Raw genomic sequence first — 18,286 nt, 5'->3', positions numbered from 1 at the left:
GAAGTCAATGAAGAAGATCGGTTCGGCTGGGACAAGATTTTGCAACATCCATTATACAACAGACTTTGCAGAAACAAAATTGATAATAAAATTTTGCAGAGTCTTACTACTAGTTTTAATGGGGATTCATTCTAAAATTTGATTGACTTAGTGATTGATTTTTTTAGTAAGGTTTTACTATTCTATTAAAGGTTTTTTATACACTTTTTGACTAATATCACATATATAATGATATCAGTATTTAAAGTAAACAATCTAATAAAAATACAAATGAAAAAATGAAAAATAGATTCCGTTAAAAATTACTCAATAAATGTCAAGAAAAAAAATGAACAAGACAACCAAATAATTTTTCAAGTAATTCAATTACTTCAGTAGTTCAAATCAATGTTTTTCTTTATATCATCTTTCATTACTATTGCTCTGAATTCCTCCAAAATTTCTTGAACGTTTCGAGCGAAAAGGAGGGAGTGGACTTTAACTGATCTGACTGTTCCTTGAGGATCTATAATTACTGTTGCTCTGTTTGATAATCCAGTAAAGCTTAAAAGACCATAGTCAGTACTGATTGTCTTAGAAATATCAGAAACAAGTGGATACTTTAACATTCCAATTCCTCCCTCTTCTGGTTTTGACTCACAGACTCTCTTGTGCGTCTGAATGTCATCGACAGATATTCCAACAATCTCAGCTCCATGGAGGGAGAAGTCTTCAAATCTCTCGTTGAATTCTTGTAATTCTTTTGGACAGACAGTAGAGAAGTCTTTACAATAGAAAACTAGAATGTGATATTTATCAGTTTGAGTCATTTCATATTCAGCGATTTCACCGTTGAAATAAGACTCTGCCTTTATGGGAAGTGCTTGGGACCCAACTTTAATTTCTGGAATAGTGTTGGTAATGTTGTACACCCATCCTTTGAATTTATCCATCAAAGATGTGGTGTCTTGTGCCTTTGTTTCAGTCTCCCCTCCTATTACTAGAACAGGTTCTTCTTGTGTGACTGCTACTTCACAATCACATTTTGGTACTTCTTCAGCTTTAATACATTCAACAATCGGAACTTCTTGCTTGGTCTCCATTTCTTGAGTATCAAATTCTCTCAACTTCTTTTTATAGAAATATTTTTATTGAAAATGTTGAAGATAAAAATTTATGTCAGATTTTAACATCAAATAGACTCTACAAAAATGTTGGGCAAATGAAGTCATATACAATGAGAGAATGTCTTTATATAATTTCATCTTCGTTTATGTTGTTAATAAGTTATAAACAACGCCTTTAACGTCGTTCATGTCTTCTATCTATCACTTTCACGTTATTATACTTGTAAAATGGATTATTCAATAATAACACCCTTTGTTATGATCCAATTCTATTTTTGACACAAACACAATTAAATAGTTTACTTACTTCTTACCAATTTTATAGTTCTTGTATAGTTTTGATTCTTTAAAAATAATTCAATTGGTAAGAATAGTACTATTATATTAATTGAATTAATATAATACAAATATAACACTTTTGATTCAATAGAAAATTCTCGTTATATGAAAAAGTATGTAAACAACGAATTGAACTTAATAATCCAATTTTGTTGATGTCCAAATCGAAAACATCCGACATCCAACAACAACGTGCTTACACTGAAATAATAAACTTCACAATTAATTACGAAAAGCCAATTGTAACGGATTTAACAAAGGACTTACAGGACGGCGTTATATTATCCCGATATTTAGAGATTGAAAGTTGTAAAAAAATTGAAGGGATCATTAAGACACCTCTTACACAACAAGACCGTGAGAAGAATATGAACACTATTGTTGATTTTTTGAAAGGTGAAAAAATTAAAGTGACAACGTCTGTTGAAGAGGTCTTACGTGGAGAATTTAAACCAACGATCACTCTACTCTTTTATATTATGTATCGGTACAGACTCAATGACGTCCCAGTACGAATCATCGACTTTTCAAGGTGGTTCCGTTTTGTGCTCAAAATAACGAACCCCCTTTTTGACCTGAAAAGTGAATTTGGTGATGGCACTCTATTTGCACGATTTATTAATTCTTTTCGAGCAAATGCAATAACTGCGAATATGTTCACCAAAGACAAGGTGAAGAACTGTAATACATGTCTGAACATAGCAAAGGAACTATTAAACATACCACCTTTACTTATTCCGCAATATGTTTCTGATATTGATGATAACACTTTAGTACTTTACTTGTCGTATTTTGTCACTAAAGAAACGCGATTTGGTAGTCAAGACATGAAAGTTGTTGAAAAGATTCACGCTGGGCGAAGAGAAGCTATCAAACAAAAAAGAAAAGATCTTCAAATGCTGTTAAATTCTGAGTTAGAAGTTGTCACTGCGCTTTGTGACAAAAACACGGACATGTCTATTGCAGATAAAGTGAAAAAAATCAAAACAAATGCAGAGAACATGGAGGAAGGTCTTGAGATGGTTGATGTGTCTGATGACGTTTATGATGAAACCCCGAACGACGCGGTCATACAAGAACTCAAAATGACGCGAGAGAAAGTAGCGAACCTCAAAATTGAAGCACTAGGGTTAGTCAAAGAGGAAATCAAATCCCCCGAACCGCAAAATCTTGGCGCAACGGAGGAGAACGAGAAACTACGAAATGAAGTGAAGATCCGCAGCACTAAAATTGAAGAATTGGAAAAGGCTGTAGAGCTGATGAAAGAGAAGAAAGAATCTGCGGAAAAGGCCGAACGAGAGATGCGAGTCAAATTACAAGGAGAGAACACATTGATGGGGATCATTCAGGAGTTTGAAAGAAGTGTGAAGGACTTGAATATGAGGATTAAAGAGAAGAACGACGCGATCGATCAGATGGAAACAACTATTGATGATATGAAAGAGGACGGAGAAGTCAAAGAACAGATGATGAAAGATTTGAAGAATGAACTTTTGGAGATGACAGAAAAAGAGAAAAAAATGAAAGAAATCACCGAAAAAGAGATGAAAAGTCAGAACGAGAAAACAGAAAATGATAAACAACAGGAAGAAAGTGATAAATCAAAAATTAAACAATTACAAAACGAGATTGAAACAATCAAAAAGAGCGCAGAAGATAATTTGAAAAAAGTGATGCAAAACGTCAATTTGGAAAGAGAAAGTTGGACAAAAGAAAAGGCAGAGTTTATAATCAAAGTAAATACTTTTGAAGAAGAAAAAGCACAGAACAAAAACATAGAGGAAAAGAATTTGAAAACAATTGAAGAATTAACAAAGAAATTTGAACAACTTGAGATCGAAAAGAAAGTGGTCGAACAGAATGAAGAACATATTAAACAAGATTATGAAAAATTCAAAAATGGTTCAAACAAAAAAATTCAAGAAATTGAAGAGGAAAATATGAGAATGAAAGACGAAGCGAAACATCACCAAATTTTGCAATCACAAATGGAAGTCATGAAAATGAAAGAAAGTGGTGAAAGTGAATTAGAAAAAGTTTTACAAAATGAGAAAGCGACGAACATTCATTTACAAGGAGAACTTGAAAATATGAAGAAAGAGGTTGAATTTTTCAAAACCTCAACGAATGAATTAAAGAAAGATAATGCCGAGATTATCGCTAACAAGAATCAACTTTTGAGTGAGATAGAAGATATAAAAAAACGGAATGAAAGTCTTGAAAAGGAGGGAAAAAATCAGAAATTTGTATGTGAGAAACTGACCAAAGAAATTGAAATTAGTAAAACGCAGAGTGTCAAAGACTCTATTGAAAGAGATACCTTAACTACTAAAATCAAAGAAGCTTTAGCACAGGTTGAAATCGAACAAGCGAAGACTTCTGAAGCGATTAAACAACTGACCGAGTCACAGAAAATGTGCAGTTTAATCAACGACCAACTTCTGAGCGAAAGAAAGAAGAACGACGAGCTTCGTGTGTTAAAAGAAGAGTGTGAAAGCATGAAGAAAAAGAGAGAAGATGAGATTGACACATTAGGAAATGAAGTGAAGGAGAAGACAATTAGCTTGAAAGAGTTGAGCGTAGAACAGAAGAGTTAGTCGAAGAGCGCAATGCGTTGCAGAAAGAAGTTGCCATGAAGGTGCGAATGATTGAAATGATTAAGAACGAGAAGGAGCAGAAAGAAAAGGACTTGAATACCGAACTTGAGAACAAAGTCTTGGAGATCAAGAGAAAGGAAAAAGAAATAGAAAAAGTCCGAGAGGAGACTGAAAAGACTGCAGTCGAGCGGAGTGGACTCAACACGCAGATTCTAGCTCTAACTTCTCAATTGGAGAGTCTCAAGAAAAACAATGAATCTGAGATGAAGAACATGAAGCAAAGTCTTTTAGAAAGTGTTCAGAAGTGCGAGGCGAGTGAACAGTCGAATGGAGTATTAAAATCACAACTCACAGAAAAACAAAATGAAGTTGTGGAGGTCAAGAAAGACGTTCAGAAAGCACTCAGTCAGCTTGAAAAGAAAGAGAAGGAGCTTGCAGAAATGAAAGAGGAAAGCGACAAACACATCGAAGCCTTAAAGAAAGAGGTGGAAAAGTATCGATTGGAGTCGTCTGGCAAAGACGAACGTGTGAAACAATTTGAAAAGGAAACAATTGAAGCAAAAGACGAATTACGTGTGCAAGTTGAGAGTGTCAAAATGATAGAGATGAAAGTAGGATTTCAGAAGAACGCGAACGACAAATTGCAGAAGAAAATTAATGAATACGAACGAGAGAGTTTGAAATTAAAGAGTGAGAAAGAACAGTTAGTCGGTGTGTTAGACAAATTAAAGAAGTGTTCTGTCGAAGATGAAGAAGATAAGAAGGTTGTCTTTAATGGACTTGCATTAGCCATCAAAATTGTGTTACCAAAGGAAGTACTAAAAATAGATAATACAATGTTGTATGAAGAATGTAAAATGAAGAACATACCACTGAAGGATTGGAACTGTTGGCTAGTTGAACGATTATCGAAAGAAGTGTTGTAGAAGGGAGTGTTTAATAAGAATATCATTGAAATGGCTTTTAATAAGCGTTATAGTTTATTTTTACTATTAAAACTATTAATTAAGTTAACAGAATTAATACTCAAATTAATGATTAAATGAATGATCTTAAAATCATTCAAATGAAGTGGAGTGAAAAAATTACAATAAAATGAACTGAAAAGTGAAAGACAATATGAGCAAACCAATAGAAGAGCAAACCAGGAATTTTAAACCAGAAAAGGAACAGCTTGTTTCAATTTTTTTATCTTCAATGTCGAAGCTACTGAAGGAAGAAATTTTGTATAACATTAAAAAGGAACAAGACGCTAAAGATCAAGAAAATGAAAAGAAAATGAATAAGCTAAGAACTCAAAAAGACACAGCAATTAACAATGAAATAGTTACTCAACATAAATTATTAAATTATGAAAAGGGAATCAATGATTCGTTGCAAAAAATTAGAGATGATTCTAATAACTATATAAGTACTCTCAAAAACGACGATTTGATATGGATCACATTAGACGAGTCTTATTTGGGATGCGAGAGAATCATCCGGCGAAGGTTTGGTGGTGTCAAGTTTGAACAGAAAGTAGTGATCCGACCAAGTGTATTAGACAACGAAGAAGTTTGTGTTGCTGATCGAAAGTTTCATGTCAAAATATTGCCACACAAGTTTTGTTGGCGTGTGAAGAACGATTTGTACATCTGTGTGAAAGACATTACAGTGTTCACTCATTTAAATGGGAAAAATTACGCGACTCCACCGATGACGACGAATGTTATACGATTTGGGGACAAATTAGGGTTTGTAGAGAATGAGTTGACAATAGGGGAGTGCTACTTGGTGAATGACATTCAATCAATTAAGAATCTTCAAGCACCACAAATCCAAGTAGTCAATAATGACCCAAAAGAGTTTATCACCATTTTTGAAAACCTTTTAGATGAACAAAAGAAATACTCAAACAAACTTGAAAAAGAAGTGCAAGACAAAGTCGACCAATTTATTAAATTGGCGGTGGAGTGCCAACAAGCGGCGAACGAAAAACTCGAAGCGGCAAAGAAGTTGGAGGGGGATCTGCCAGAAAGGGAAAAACGAGTCCAAGAACTTAGTGATCAAGCAAAGAGGGAATTTAACACTAATTTAAAACAGAAGAAGGAATTGATGGCTCGAGAAACTGAACTCCATGAAGAGGAGAAACGTTGTGAAGCAAACACTCAACAAATGAATGGCATGTTCAATCAATATGAAAGATTAAAAGAAGATATAAAAAACAGCGAAACAGAATTGGCACAATTCCAAGAACAATTGTTAACGCGAAAGAACTTATTGTTACAACAAGAAAATATAATGGAAACACGGATTAAAACTCTCGAGACAAGAGAACAAATCAATAAAAATGTAACTCAAGAACTTGAAGAGCAGAGAAAGCGCTTAAATGTGATTGAAAAGAAACTAATAGAAGAAAACAAAATGAATGGAAAGACACAAATCGATCTGTGGAAAAAGACGCAACTTATTAGAGAGAGAGAAGTCGTCATTATGCAACGAGAAAAAGAGAAAGAAGAGGCGGAGTCAGAATTTGTTGCACTGAAAAAGGACGTGCAGAGTTTAGAGGAGAAGAAAGAGGAGATGGAAAATATACAAAAAGAATTGGAAGGCAAAGCCAAAAAAGTCGAAGAAGACAATAAAAGTCTTGAACAATTAAAACTGCAATTGACTGAGCAATCTCAAGAACTTGAAAAGAATAAGGAATTATTAAAACAGAGAAACTTGGAACTTGATAATCAAGAGAAACAACTTGCAGAGAAAGAATTACAGTTGAATCAAAAGGAACAATGCCTTGCTCAACAGGAGGTATTGAGAACATCCAACACAATCACTGAGTTGGATCAAAACATACAGAAAGAAGAAGATGATAACATTTCGCATCAAGAAGTAGCGGGTGTATCGAACATAACAATTGGAACTGAAACAGATCAAAATGTTGAACAACGAGAAGACACTAATATTGTTCAAAAAGAGGCATCGGGTTCACCTGACCCAACACAAGTCAGTGATGCAAATCAAAATATAGAGCAGACCGAGGATGATAAAACTGTTTCCGAAACAAAAGATTTGCAGAAGACGGGGTCCGAGGATGATGTTCAGGAAATTGCTGAAGAAGGCATAACACCAAATTAAAAAGCTCTTTTCAAAGGAAATAAGCCAATTTTTTGCATTACTTTTTTGTCTTCAAATATATAAAATAGAATATAACTTGTTAATTATAGTTATAATTATAATTTGATAAGTTCCATGAATTAAATTATAACAATTTTATTAATTAAAATAGTATAATGAAAACTATTCAATGATAAAAAAGTTGAAGAAAAACTCGTATGTTTTTTGGTAAGTGGTAATGCAAAATATGAATACTTTCATATCGAATTTGAATTAGAACAAATAAATTATTAAAAACAACTAATCCGCACATTAATACCACTGAAGAAATATAAATCTAACAACGTTGACGTATTGCCCCAATTTGACACCGAAGTAGTCCGTCGAGAATCCTTGGAAAAACTTATAGGTGTACTCATTAAATCTTAAGTTGTTCTGTTGGTGGTTCTTCACCGATTCATACTCCAGCCTAATTGAAAAGAAGTCGAAGAAATAATGACCCCCAAGAACAAATGACTCTTCGCACGGTTCGTCCTTGAAGTCGATATGAGTTCTCTGGAATTTTGCAGGCACAGGAAGTCCAGAGGGAGTCTTGAGGAAGAATATGAAGAAGTTTGGGTCGATAGTTCTGAACTGTGGAATAATCGGATTCCGCAGAAAAGACCCAAACACAAGTCCGCTTGAAGAAAAGCACAGCGCCATTGTGTTCGTCTTTTTGTTTAAAATACTCACCAAGTTCGAGTACTCCCACCCGTCGACATCGCTGTCATAAAGGGTGTTGAAATGTTCGAGCTGAGTCCACTCTTTTAATCGTGCCTTAAATGTTTCTTCGTTCCAGTCTTGCCCAATCATCATTTTCAAGTTCTTGTATGTTTTTTACTATTAGTTTTGGTTTAATTATAGTTTTTCAATGGTATTACATTTGAATTTTTAATCACTTTTTTGTTTTGTTTTTTGACTTCAAAAGTTAAAGTTTTGTTTTAACTTCTTATATGATGTTTACTTATTTGATTATTTCAAAAAGTGATAATAAAAATTAATTGTAAATTTTAGTAATAATATAGTTTTAATTAATTAATCTAAAATGAAATTAATTTACAATTAAAATAATTTATTAATAAAATTTTTTTTATTATATAAAAAAAGTGTTTAATGGAATAAAAACTCAAACTCGAACTGAAAATATATTTCGAGATAAATAAGATATAAATAAATATTTTGTTTAAATGAGAAAGAAATTGAAATTATTTCAAAAAATGGGGATGTATTTTAACAAATAAATAAGAAAAGATATTATATGTGTCTAGTTTCAGTTGAATAAAAATATAATATTTTTTACTATTTTATTAAAAAAAATGATAAATACATTTATTAATAACAAATAAATTATTAAAAAATGACAAGTATAATAAATGAATTATAATTAATTTATAATTTATAATCGAAAATATTATGATTAGAGTTATAAAGCACTATTTTAAGAAAGTATATAATTCAATAAAGTTTTTGCAGATAGTATTCTTAAAATAGAAATATGTTTTTAGTTAATTTTTCCAAAAATACAAAGTAAAGTATCAAGAGAAAGAAATGTTGGGTTTAATTGTATTGTTATTAATTAGTAATATAAAGGATCAAAAATGGAGTTGCATTTTTTTTCTGCCTCAAAAATGAATAGCCAAAAAATAAAAAAAGAGAGTTCGATTGATATGGGGACAGAAAACAAGTAGACACCGTTGTTTTATTAACAGATTATTTGGCATTTAGTTAACAAACCCAAAACAGTGAAATCCATTTATAATATATAAATAGACAAATAATTCTACCCTTTGAAATGTTTTGTGAGGAGTTGCTATAAAACGAGATATTTTAACGCTGATGATGGAATTCTAATTGACTTTTGAATAAAAAACGAAAGAGTTGTCGAAAAGACCGAAAAATCACTTGAAACATAAAGAAAGTAATAAACAATAGAGATTATAAGTATACAATATGTATTTTGTGTTCGGATTTTTCGGAAAATGGACATAAGTTGCAAAGTTGATCGAAGACAATTTTACGAGTCGATATTGAAGAGTCTCTTGAGCTCTAAAATTGCGAATAGATGCCATAAAAAGTTTTTTTTGGGTTGTGAATAAATAAAGTATTATTAGTAATAGAAAAAAATGTACAAGGATGGGTGGTATATAAATAAGTGCATTGAATACTTCTTATTCAAAATATATTCAAATTATGTTTGTCCAACGGAAAGCAAGGTTCATCGAAGTGAGAAACAACCAAGTGTATGAAGCAGCTGTATTACTCTATTTAATTAACAAACACTTTAACATCGAAATGATCATTCCACAAAAGAAAGCTGTCGTTTACGAGCAATTTTTCTTGGTCGAACGTATATGGAGTGGCGAAGACAAGGTGGACGTCCGGAAGTTTGTGAACAAACGATGTGATGAAAGAATCGAGTTTGAAATATCGGAAGGCGTTTCATTCAAAACAGCGAGAAGAAGGCGAAATACTAACGTGTTCACAGAGACCATTAACATGTTTGTCGATTTTTTGAGGGAAATGGGATACTTTGTGGAAACCAAGGTGTGTGGAGGAAAAAGGGTACAATTCAAAGAGGAATACATCACAGCAATTTTCTATGGGAATGACTTGATTTTTGGGTTTGATGAAATCAAGAGGATTGGAAAGGAACTTGTTGGGCTTTATCAAGAAAAGACGGAAAATGCCAAAGTGATGGTTTTCGAAAAGAATGAATTCAATTTGGAGAAAACTGACTCTATAGAAGGAAACCACCAAACAGTAACAAGGAAGCAACAGTAAATTATAATTGTGTGAAAAGGTACTTTTTCTATTATTAAACATTTATTTGTTTTTTTCACATTAAGACAATTTTATTTATATTTTTCGTTGTTTATTGTCAGTAAATAATAGGTCATGTTATTTTAATATTAAAAATAGGATGATTAATTCAATATTTTTGTTAAAAATAGTTGGTTGGGTTAGTCATTGTATTTACAAAATGTGATTGGATTCATTCTCTAAACGTCGTCCTTTCTCTAACGTTGTCCTTCAATTTTTAGATATTAATAACTGGAATATATCAGGTAATTTTTCAAAACACTAAAACATTGTTGTTTCAGTTTTTTTACCGTTTTTATGATTTATTACCTAATTCCCAATTTTTAAAGAATTTTTTGTGTGTTTTTTGCAAAAGGAACAACTTTTGAAGAAAGGACAAGGTTAAAAGACAGACTCTTCATGTAATGTGGTTATGTGACAAACTCAAAACAAAAAAGTGTCATTCTTATTGAAAAAAGACATGGGTCCTTATTAAAAAGAAAATTAAATGAACACTAAAACGTGTTGGTGTAAAAGAGAGCTTAATTATAATTATAATTGGGTTTTGAAATAAAAATCAGTTCATATTTAGTCAGTCAATTACATTAAAATAAAGAATGATAAATTTAATTGGTTTAATGTGAAAAATTGGTCTAAAAACCATAAACAGATGAAAATTGCAAAGGATAAATTTCAATTAATTTGACAATTTCATGAATTTTTGGTATTTTTAACAATAAATGAACAATCAGATAATGTTGGTAGATAAACAGCAATTATCAAATAACAGGTATTATTTATATTTATAGTATTTGTAAAGAAATTTTTTGTTGTTATTGAAAATAGAATAAGACTGAAAAAAGGAATGTTCGATAAAATTATTTATACCCTTAGCAATTCAAAATAATCTTTTTTGTAATAATTCGGCACGTATGCACACGTTGTTATTTTTTCTTTATATAATACGAAGAAAAAGGCGTTTTTTATTCACTTTTGTGAAACCTAAAAAAGTATACCTTTTTATTAATAAATTTGAAAAACAAACCCAAAATTTTACACATTTTGGTTTGTTTTGTATCGAATATTTTTAAAATTTGTTTATCTTATTGGAACCAAAACACGATTTGAATCATAAGCAAAAAAATGGAAAAAATGTCTATTTTTAGGGTTTTGAAAGAATTTCGAATTTTACAAATTCCATGAATTTGTGAAAGCCTATGAAACCAATTTTAATTCACCTATTTATTTAAAACATTAAAATAGGTGTATTTTGACTTGCTTAAAAGTAAATGAAACAAACAATAACTTCTCTTATCATTTCAAATATTATTACTCGATCAAGACTTCGAAGTCAAAAAATGAAATGTCCATAAAATTAACGTCCAAAGAAGTAATTGTTTTGTGCATGTGACATTGAATAGTGTATTATACTTCAGTAGTAAAAATATAATAAATTATAATACATTTTAAATAGAAACAAAGTTAAAGACTACCAAACAACAAATTATCGTCATCCTCTATCGAATCTACTATATAAAAAGTTCAGGTGTTTACTTTTTATATCAAATGAATTGTTATAAGATAGTAATGCTAGGGAGTGGTTCTGTTGGAAAGAGTGCAATTACGGTTCAATTTATATCGGGAGCTTTTATAGCAGTGTATGATCCCACAATCGAAGATTTTTATCGAACAAGTGTTATAATAAAAAACGAATCTATTCTCATTGATGTTGTCGATACTGCTGGTCAAGATGAGTACAAAAGTTTGAGAGATCAATATATGCAAACTGGTGATGGATTTGTTGTGGTTTATTCGATATCTTCTGAGAACTCCTTCATTGAAGCCAACAAAATCTACCAGAGTTTATTTACACTAGCAAATAAGGATATTAACAAAGACCATATTCCAATAGTTCTTTGTGGTAATAAATGTGACTTACATATTAAAGAAAGACAAATATCAATCGAACAAGGAGCTTCTTTAGCAGAATCTTTGGGTACTCTATTTTTCGAGACATCTGCTAAACTAGGTATAAATGTAAAAGAAGCATTCACTTCTTTGGTACAAGACATAAGAGCACATCTTCCCAACCCAAATGTACAGATGCTAAATGAAACCAAATCAAAGTCTTCAAGACAAAGAAAATTTAGATGTAATTTGTTTTAATTGTTTTTTAATGTTCGAAATAAACAACTATAATAGATTGAATTATAGATATAATTATAATTATTTTCTTATTAATTATTTTTTAATACTATTAGTATTTTATTTTAATATGTATCAAACTATAATAATTAATTACTATTATTTCACCCAAACTATTTATTAATAAATTATAATACATTTAACTATAAATTATTATTATTGTAATAGATGGAATAAAGAATTATAAAGAATTATAAAAATATACTTTATGTACTTTATTGTTACTAGTATATATACTAATAACATTAAGTTTTAACTCACCACAATAAAAAATATTAATAAACTAGTTTAATTCTGGTTTTAGTATAGTATATAGAAAAGCACTCTATAACTTCTCGTTGTGGCGTAATTAATAGAAACGAAGAATACTTACAACTTTCATTGTGATGAGAGTTATGGGTTTGGTAATTTCTGTTCAACCACCGTCAAAGATTTACACACTTCACTTGCTGTTGGTCTTTTCTTTGGGTCGTGACTCCAACACTTCTGGATGATATCGTACATTTCGTCGGTGACGTTCTCTGGCTTTGGGAGACGATTTCCTTTGTTCACATAATCGGGGACTTGCCACGTGAAAGTAAACATCTCGCCGTCATACGCCTCCCCCCATTTCATACATTCAAATATTGTGATTCCCAAAGCAAATACATCTGCTGCAACACTATACCTGTTCTTATTATATATTTCTGGTGCCATGTAGACCTATTTCTGAGTATTTCTTCTTTGTTATCTTCTTATAATAATGGTACTCAACAAACTGGTGTGCCGACTCCTTTAGTGAATGACATATTAGATAACAACAAATTGATATTTCTCGACGAGCCAAAGTCCGATAGTTTTGCATTTGTAGTAATGATGCTTGTGACATCGAAAATGAGGACATTATCTGGTTTAATGTCTCGATGAAGAACACCACTTGTGTGTAAGTAGACAAGTGCTTTAGTGACATCGACGAGGTACTTCACTTTAATCTTCTCACATACATCGTGGAATTTGGTACTCATAAAGACACTTCTTAACGACCCAAAAGGAGCATACTCGACTACCATTCCGATGATTCTTGGCATCCGAACACTTCCGAAGAAATGGACGATTTGATCGCATCGAAATTTGTTTAACATCTCAACCTCCTTTTTGAACTCGTCTAACGTCTCTTGGTCTAAGTTGATTTGTTTCATCACTTTGAGCGCAACTTGGGTCCCTCTAAAGACTCCCAAATACACTTTACCAAAACTCCCCTCCCCTACCAAACGCTTGACTATGATCTCTGTTTGGTCTAAATACGACGACATCGCAGACTCCGCAACTACCGGGATATTCACATTTTCACCCTTTTGTTTGTTGGTATCGTTGATATAGATAGTTATGTTATCATTGATTTTACACGTACACTGCGGCTTGATAAAAACGGTAAACCGACACGCCTCATTTCTTTTTAATATCACGACGGGTGGGGCGACTTTGATCTCATAGCGGAATTTGTTTTTCTGCCCTTTCAATTGTAATCGAACCGTTTGTTTCCCTTTATTTCCAATGACAAATTCGGTCATTGTACTTTGGAAGACGGGAAGCTGCGATGTATCCCCTTCAAAGAGGATTTTATTCACGTCGCAATACACGCCTTGAATTAACTCAAATGTCAACATTGTCGAATTCGTGATTTTAGAGACAATCCCATCTAGCTTTTTGTTACGAATGTACTTGGATACGACTTTGTATACAATGAATATGATCAGTGTTAATACAAAAACTAATATCACAAGACAAAAGATTACAATAAGAAAGATCACCCACCACACAGGTGACTTCTCACAATACGTTCCTTTGTCATTTGGCGCATACCAAAAGGAACACAGTTGACACTCCCCCCGTTGCGTTGTCACACAATGCTTGATAAACATATACGATTGACACTTCCCATTTTTATACACAAAATTGTCACGACACGAAAAACACTCGAACGCATCACACGTCGCACACCCTACACTACACGGATAACATCGTCTCTCATTCAAGTAATTGCCTGGATTACACTGGATACAACCTAATGATGTTGATATGTTCACAGCACAGTTCCCAGCTAATTTGTTCTCTAAACAGTCTCCTGATTTCGATATGAAATAGCCTTCTTTACATGTTATACAATAGTATTTATTACTACAGATACCACAAGATGACATACATTGCTGACACAAATCATCCTCGAGGAAATACCCAGTCACACAATGCACACAATAGCCATTCGACGTATATCTGTCACACAATTTTTCATACCTCACCGCTGTAATACACCTGCTCTCAGAAAGAAAGGCATCCTCATAACACGAAAGACAATTCGAAGGGGACGTCCCACACGTCAAACAATTCGACTGGCACTTTTCACATAATTTCAACGAATTCAGGTAATACCCCGGCCGACACCGGACACACCCCGTGTTACTATTTGTTAAACAATTCGCAATGATCGAGACACAAATGCCATTTGAAAGGAAGTACCCGTCTAAACAGAGATAACACGTGGACGACGACTGTAATGAACAGTAGTCGATTCGAGACTCACATTTCTTCGACTCGTCGAGGATATACCCTTCTTTACACTTCAAACAGATGCCAATCGAACTGTACGTCTGACAACTCTGGCTTAAACACTGCGCACCACTCTGAATTTCATACCCATTCTCACACACATAACAAGACGTGTAATCACATCGCAAACAGTGTGGGTGTCGAGTAGTACACTGATAGCATATCCCATTTAACGTGTAATACCCAGAATTACACGTGACTACTGATATGGTAGTCGTAAAATACGCACCTTCATATAAGACACAAACACCATCTTTAACTACCATCAATGTATTATTACACTTCAAACACATGTTGTTCCGACTCTCCATACAATTCGCAAGAGGCGATGTTGTTAAGCAATCTCTCCCAACTTGAGAGTACCCATCTTGACAGAGAAAACAATAGTTGTTTCGTGCCACCTTACACCCAGTTGGTTTCTTAATACACACACTCCCATTTAAAATGTAGTCATTCGCACATAACACACATTGCAAGCTGGTGCACACTAAACATTTCGTATCAGAACATTTCGTGCAGATAAACCCATTCGCATAATACCCGTCGTCGCACTGCATCACATCGTACTTGTGACATACAGTAGATGTCGCTGTGACACGACCATATTTACACAACTCGTCGTCGACGTAGAACCCGATTTTCCCAATAACAAGAACACCTGTGACAAGACTTGTTGAGACTGTCGACGGTTTTAATTGGTCTAAAATATAGACGGATATTCCGAAATCGGTATTGATCACAAAAGTGACGTCGTCGACAATCAGATACCCACGTTCGATAGTTTGTGGTGTTCTATAATATTGTTTACACGTCGATGTATAATTGTATGTCCCATTTGGAAGCAATTCCACAATAACACTGTCGATCGTAGCACACGAGCTTTTCAGAACGATTTGCGAGGGAAACGTCACTTCTCGCAAGAGGCCAGAGACCTTCTGTTGCTTTGTCGTGACCTTTTGAAAGAAGACATTTGTTTCATTTAGGAATTTGGCCAACACTTGATAATTCCCAATCACCACTTGTTTCAGGGAAGTGACAATTTCGACGTTGTCATACGGGCAATGTGCTTGGTCGAAGGGGTAGTATCTCTCGAAGGTGTGTGCGTTGTTCCAGTCCTTATAGATCATTGTGCAGTACGTCTTTTCTGTTATATGATCGATGCCTTCGGGGCAATACTTCACCAAATGGCCATCAAACAATTTGAAGATGTGTGGGTTGGTGAATGGTGGGATAATTGCATCATCACCAATTGAAAACAAGCCAATACATCGGTCTGATGGCAGCATTGTATTCTCTAAAGTTGTGTCGTTGAATCGCAGATCAGTTTGGTATAAGTCAAATGGAGTCCCCAACAATGAGGTGTTAGTAAAGTCGAAGGGAAATCCATTGAATTGTAAGACGCTTTCTTCAAACCAACACTCATCATCCCACTCCCCTGTTGAACATCTCAACGTCATTTTCCCATTCCCTCTGAACACGATTTTTGAGTCAAAAGACGTCTTAATATTCGCAAGAATCACTCTCGAGTTATCTGTTATAGTAATGACTGTATTATCGTTCATTATTACATGAGTTAAAGTGACATCTATTAAGTCATTAGTCTCCACCCTCGCGTTGTCGTTCATTTCAACTTGATATAAAAAGCCGTGGTTGTTCCCATGGAATACAATTTTCGAGTCATTGTACATAAAAGTCGAGTAAATCCCATCCACACTATGATTTTCATCATACACATTAAACGAGAGTGATGCGTGGTCGTAGAGAGACAGTACCATTCCCGAGTACTGATCCAGCAATGAAAATAAGTAGACTAAGACCTGCATGTTATCTTTAAACACGGTTTTTGATGTATCGTACATCACCATTTGTTCGACTAATAACTGCACATTCCCTCCAACCTCTAAATACGCCTCCCCACTCATTGTAATATTCACTTTGTCAGGGTAAAACCCGCTCTTCAGTGTTCCATCCATATAGAGAGACGCACTATCTTGAATGAACACTGATTTAAAAGACTGGATAGTACCTAACACATACACTCGCGAGTGTTCCTTAATGCAAAGATCTGAATTTAATACGGCAACGCCTAAAGACAAGACCGATTCTTTGTAGATGTAAAGCGTTGAGTTTCCTTTAATAGTGAGCGACGATGTTCCGACTTGGTATTCTCTATGGATGTGAAAGATGGAGTTATCAGTGAGTAACAAATTGAAGCTCAAATCGTTGCTAGTGTCTTCTTTGTCATAAAGAAGTTCGGAAGTGCCATATAACGTGATGTTGTTGACATTATAAGACACACGACTTAAAATCTCTCCCGTCGAGTGCCCCGTGAAAATTAGATCGTTCGCAGACACTTTGGGCTCATCGTAGTACGACTCTAATTCATTCCTAAAGTCGTATATCGAGTCTTCGAAGATAAGCGTCGTCGCGGCTAAATCGAGAAATACGGTGTTAGAAAATGTCGAGTTGACAAAAGTCAATGTACCCGTCACGGTGAATTTGATGGCTTCGTTGAGAATATTTGAGTTCATGAATGTCGCGCCGTTGGCGTAATTCAACGAGAGACCTTTGGGAAGAGTTATTGTGATGTTAGAGTACGTCTGGTAGTCATAAAAAGAGAATTTGGGGTGAAGACCAAGAGTGATCGTGCGGAATGAAAAGACATTGAAAAGGCCTTTAAAAGTAACGGAACAGTAATCTTCCATCATAAATTCGTCAATGTACATTACTACTTGTGGGTCAAAGGTTAATTCAATATAAGCACCACGTGATACTATAAACTTGGTATGTGGAGAAAAACGGAGTACACACGCATTTGTCAAAGTAAACTCGTCGTAGACGCGAATGGTGCTGCACTGGGTCACATCAACTTTGATCGCATTGTTCGTATATCCCCCTTCACAGGTCGTGGAATAGGGCAAACATTCCAACGCGTTAATCACAAATGAGATTGACAAGAGTAAAAACATGACTTTGCGTTGTGCTTTTCAAGTTTCGTGTGTAGTTTCTAAAAATGCTGGGTTTTTCTGTTAATGAAATTTATGGTTTATTTATTAAATATAAATATCATAATTATAATATCGTATGATAAAATATTTGAATGTTACACATTTGTGGGATAATAATAAATATTTAAATTTTAAATAAATTATAAATAAAACAGAATGTTAAAATAATTCAAAAACATTTTTTCAAAAAACAACATTTCAGAAAATTGTAGTGAATATGATAATATATTTTATTAAATTTAACTATTTTTAGTGTTTTTATTATAATAAAAAAAAATATTTTAAGTTGTTTTTGGTTTAAAAATAAATAACTTGTAAAATTTTGGGTGTTATTTTCAAAATAAAAATTCAATTAAAGTGACTTCCCCAAGGTGTGCAAGTTAAAATTTTTAGTCTTTTTTACAGGGAAAGGGCGTGCAAGACCAAATTTTAGTTGAAAAACTATTTTGTTTTAAAAATGTTATTCGTTTCAAAATTGTTTCAAAAAACAGACAACCCCTTTGGTGCTTGAATT

At 33.5% G+C, this 18,286-nt stretch overlaps 8 protein-coding genes across 8 annotated transcripts; 5 read left to right on the top strand and 3 right to left on the bottom strand.

The window, feature by feature from the left end:
* Nucleotides 1–371: 371 nt before the first annotated feature.
* Nucleotides 372–1,082, bottom strand: EIN_164380 (peroxiredoxin, putative; the record flags this gene model as incomplete). Its single annotated transcript, XM_004255761.1, has 1 exon — nucleotides 372–1,082. One exon carries the CDS (start codon nucleotides 1,080–1,082, stop codon nucleotides 372–374), a length of 711 nt encoding a protein of 236 aa, XP_004255809.1.
* Nucleotides 1,083–1,600: 518 nt separating this feature from the next.
* EIN_164370 (sarcolemmal membrane-associated protein, putative) lies at nucleotides 1,601–4,042 on the top strand (the record flags this gene model as incomplete). Its single annotated transcript, XM_004255760.1, has 1 exon — nucleotides 1,601–4,042. One exon carries the CDS (start codon nucleotides 1,601–1,603, stop codon nucleotides 4,040–4,042), a length of 2,442 nt encoding a protein of 813 aa, XP_004255808.1.
* Nucleotides 4,043–4,077: 35 nt separating this feature from the next.
* Nucleotides 4,078–4,968, top strand: EIN_164360 (hypothetical protein; the record flags this gene model as incomplete). Its single annotated transcript, XM_004255759.1, has 1 exon — nucleotides 4,078–4,968. The coding sequence occupies one exon, from the start codon at nucleotides 4,078–4,080 to the stop codon at nucleotides 4,966–4,968; it is 891 nt and encodes a 296-aa protein (XP_004255807.1).
* A 193-nt stretch (nucleotides 4,969–5,161) lies between these two features.
* On the top strand, nucleotides 5,162–7,156 carry EIN_164350 (involucrin, putative; the record flags this gene model as incomplete). Its single annotated transcript, XM_004255758.1, has 1 exon — nucleotides 5,162–7,156. The coding sequence occupies one exon, from the start codon at nucleotides 5,162–5,164 to the stop codon at nucleotides 7,154–7,156; it is 1,995 nt and encodes a 664-aa protein (XP_004255806.1).
* Nucleotides 7,157–7,447: 291 nt separating this feature from the next.
* On the bottom strand, nucleotides 7,448–7,987 carry EIN_164340 (hypothetical protein; the record flags this gene model as incomplete). Its single annotated transcript, XM_004255757.1, has 1 exon — nucleotides 7,448–7,987. One exon carries the CDS (start codon nucleotides 7,985–7,987, stop codon nucleotides 7,448–7,450), a length of 540 nt encoding a protein of 179 aa, XP_004255805.1.
* A 1,377-nt stretch (nucleotides 7,988–9,364) lies between these two features.
* EIN_164330 (hypothetical protein) lies at nucleotides 9,365–9,955 on the top strand (the record flags this gene model as incomplete). The annotated part of the gene is made up of 1 exon (XM_004255756.1): nucleotides 9,365–9,955. One exon carries the CDS (start codon nucleotides 9,365–9,367, stop codon nucleotides 9,953–9,955), a length of 591 nt encoding a protein of 196 aa, XP_004255804.1.
* Nucleotides 9,956–10,905: 950 nt separating this feature from the next.
* On the top strand, nucleotides 10,906–12,139 carry EIN_164320 (hypothetical protein; the record flags this gene model as incomplete). The annotated part of the gene is made up of 3 exons (XM_004255755.1): nucleotides 10,906–11,038; nucleotides 11,260–11,369; nucleotides 11,456–12,139. 3 exons carry the CDS (start codon nucleotides 10,906–10,908, stop codon nucleotides 12,137–12,139), a joined length of 927 nt encoding a protein of 308 aa, XP_004255803.1.
* A 432-nt stretch (nucleotides 12,140–12,571) lies between these two features.
* On the bottom strand, nucleotides 12,572–17,733 carry EIN_164310 (protein serine/threonine kinase, putative; the record flags this gene model as incomplete). The annotated part of the gene is made up of 2 exons (XM_004255754.1): nucleotides 12,572–12,880; nucleotides 12,937–17,733. 2 exons carry the CDS (start codon nucleotides 17,731–17,733, stop codon nucleotides 12,572–12,574), a joined length of 5,106 nt encoding a protein of 1,701 aa, XP_004255802.1.
* Nucleotides 17,734–18,286: the final 553 nt, after the last annotated feature.

Source organism: Entamoeba invadens, assembly GCF_000330505.1.
Source record: "Entamoeba invadens IP1 unplaced genomic scaffold scaff_1105074725133, whole genome shotgun sequence".
NCBI classification, from domain to species: domain Eukaryota; phylum Evosea; order Mastigamoebida; family Endamoebidae; genus Entamoeba; species Entamoeba invadens.
Note: the sequence above shows the minus strand (reverse complement) of the source record. Positions and strands in the feature narration are given on the sequence as shown.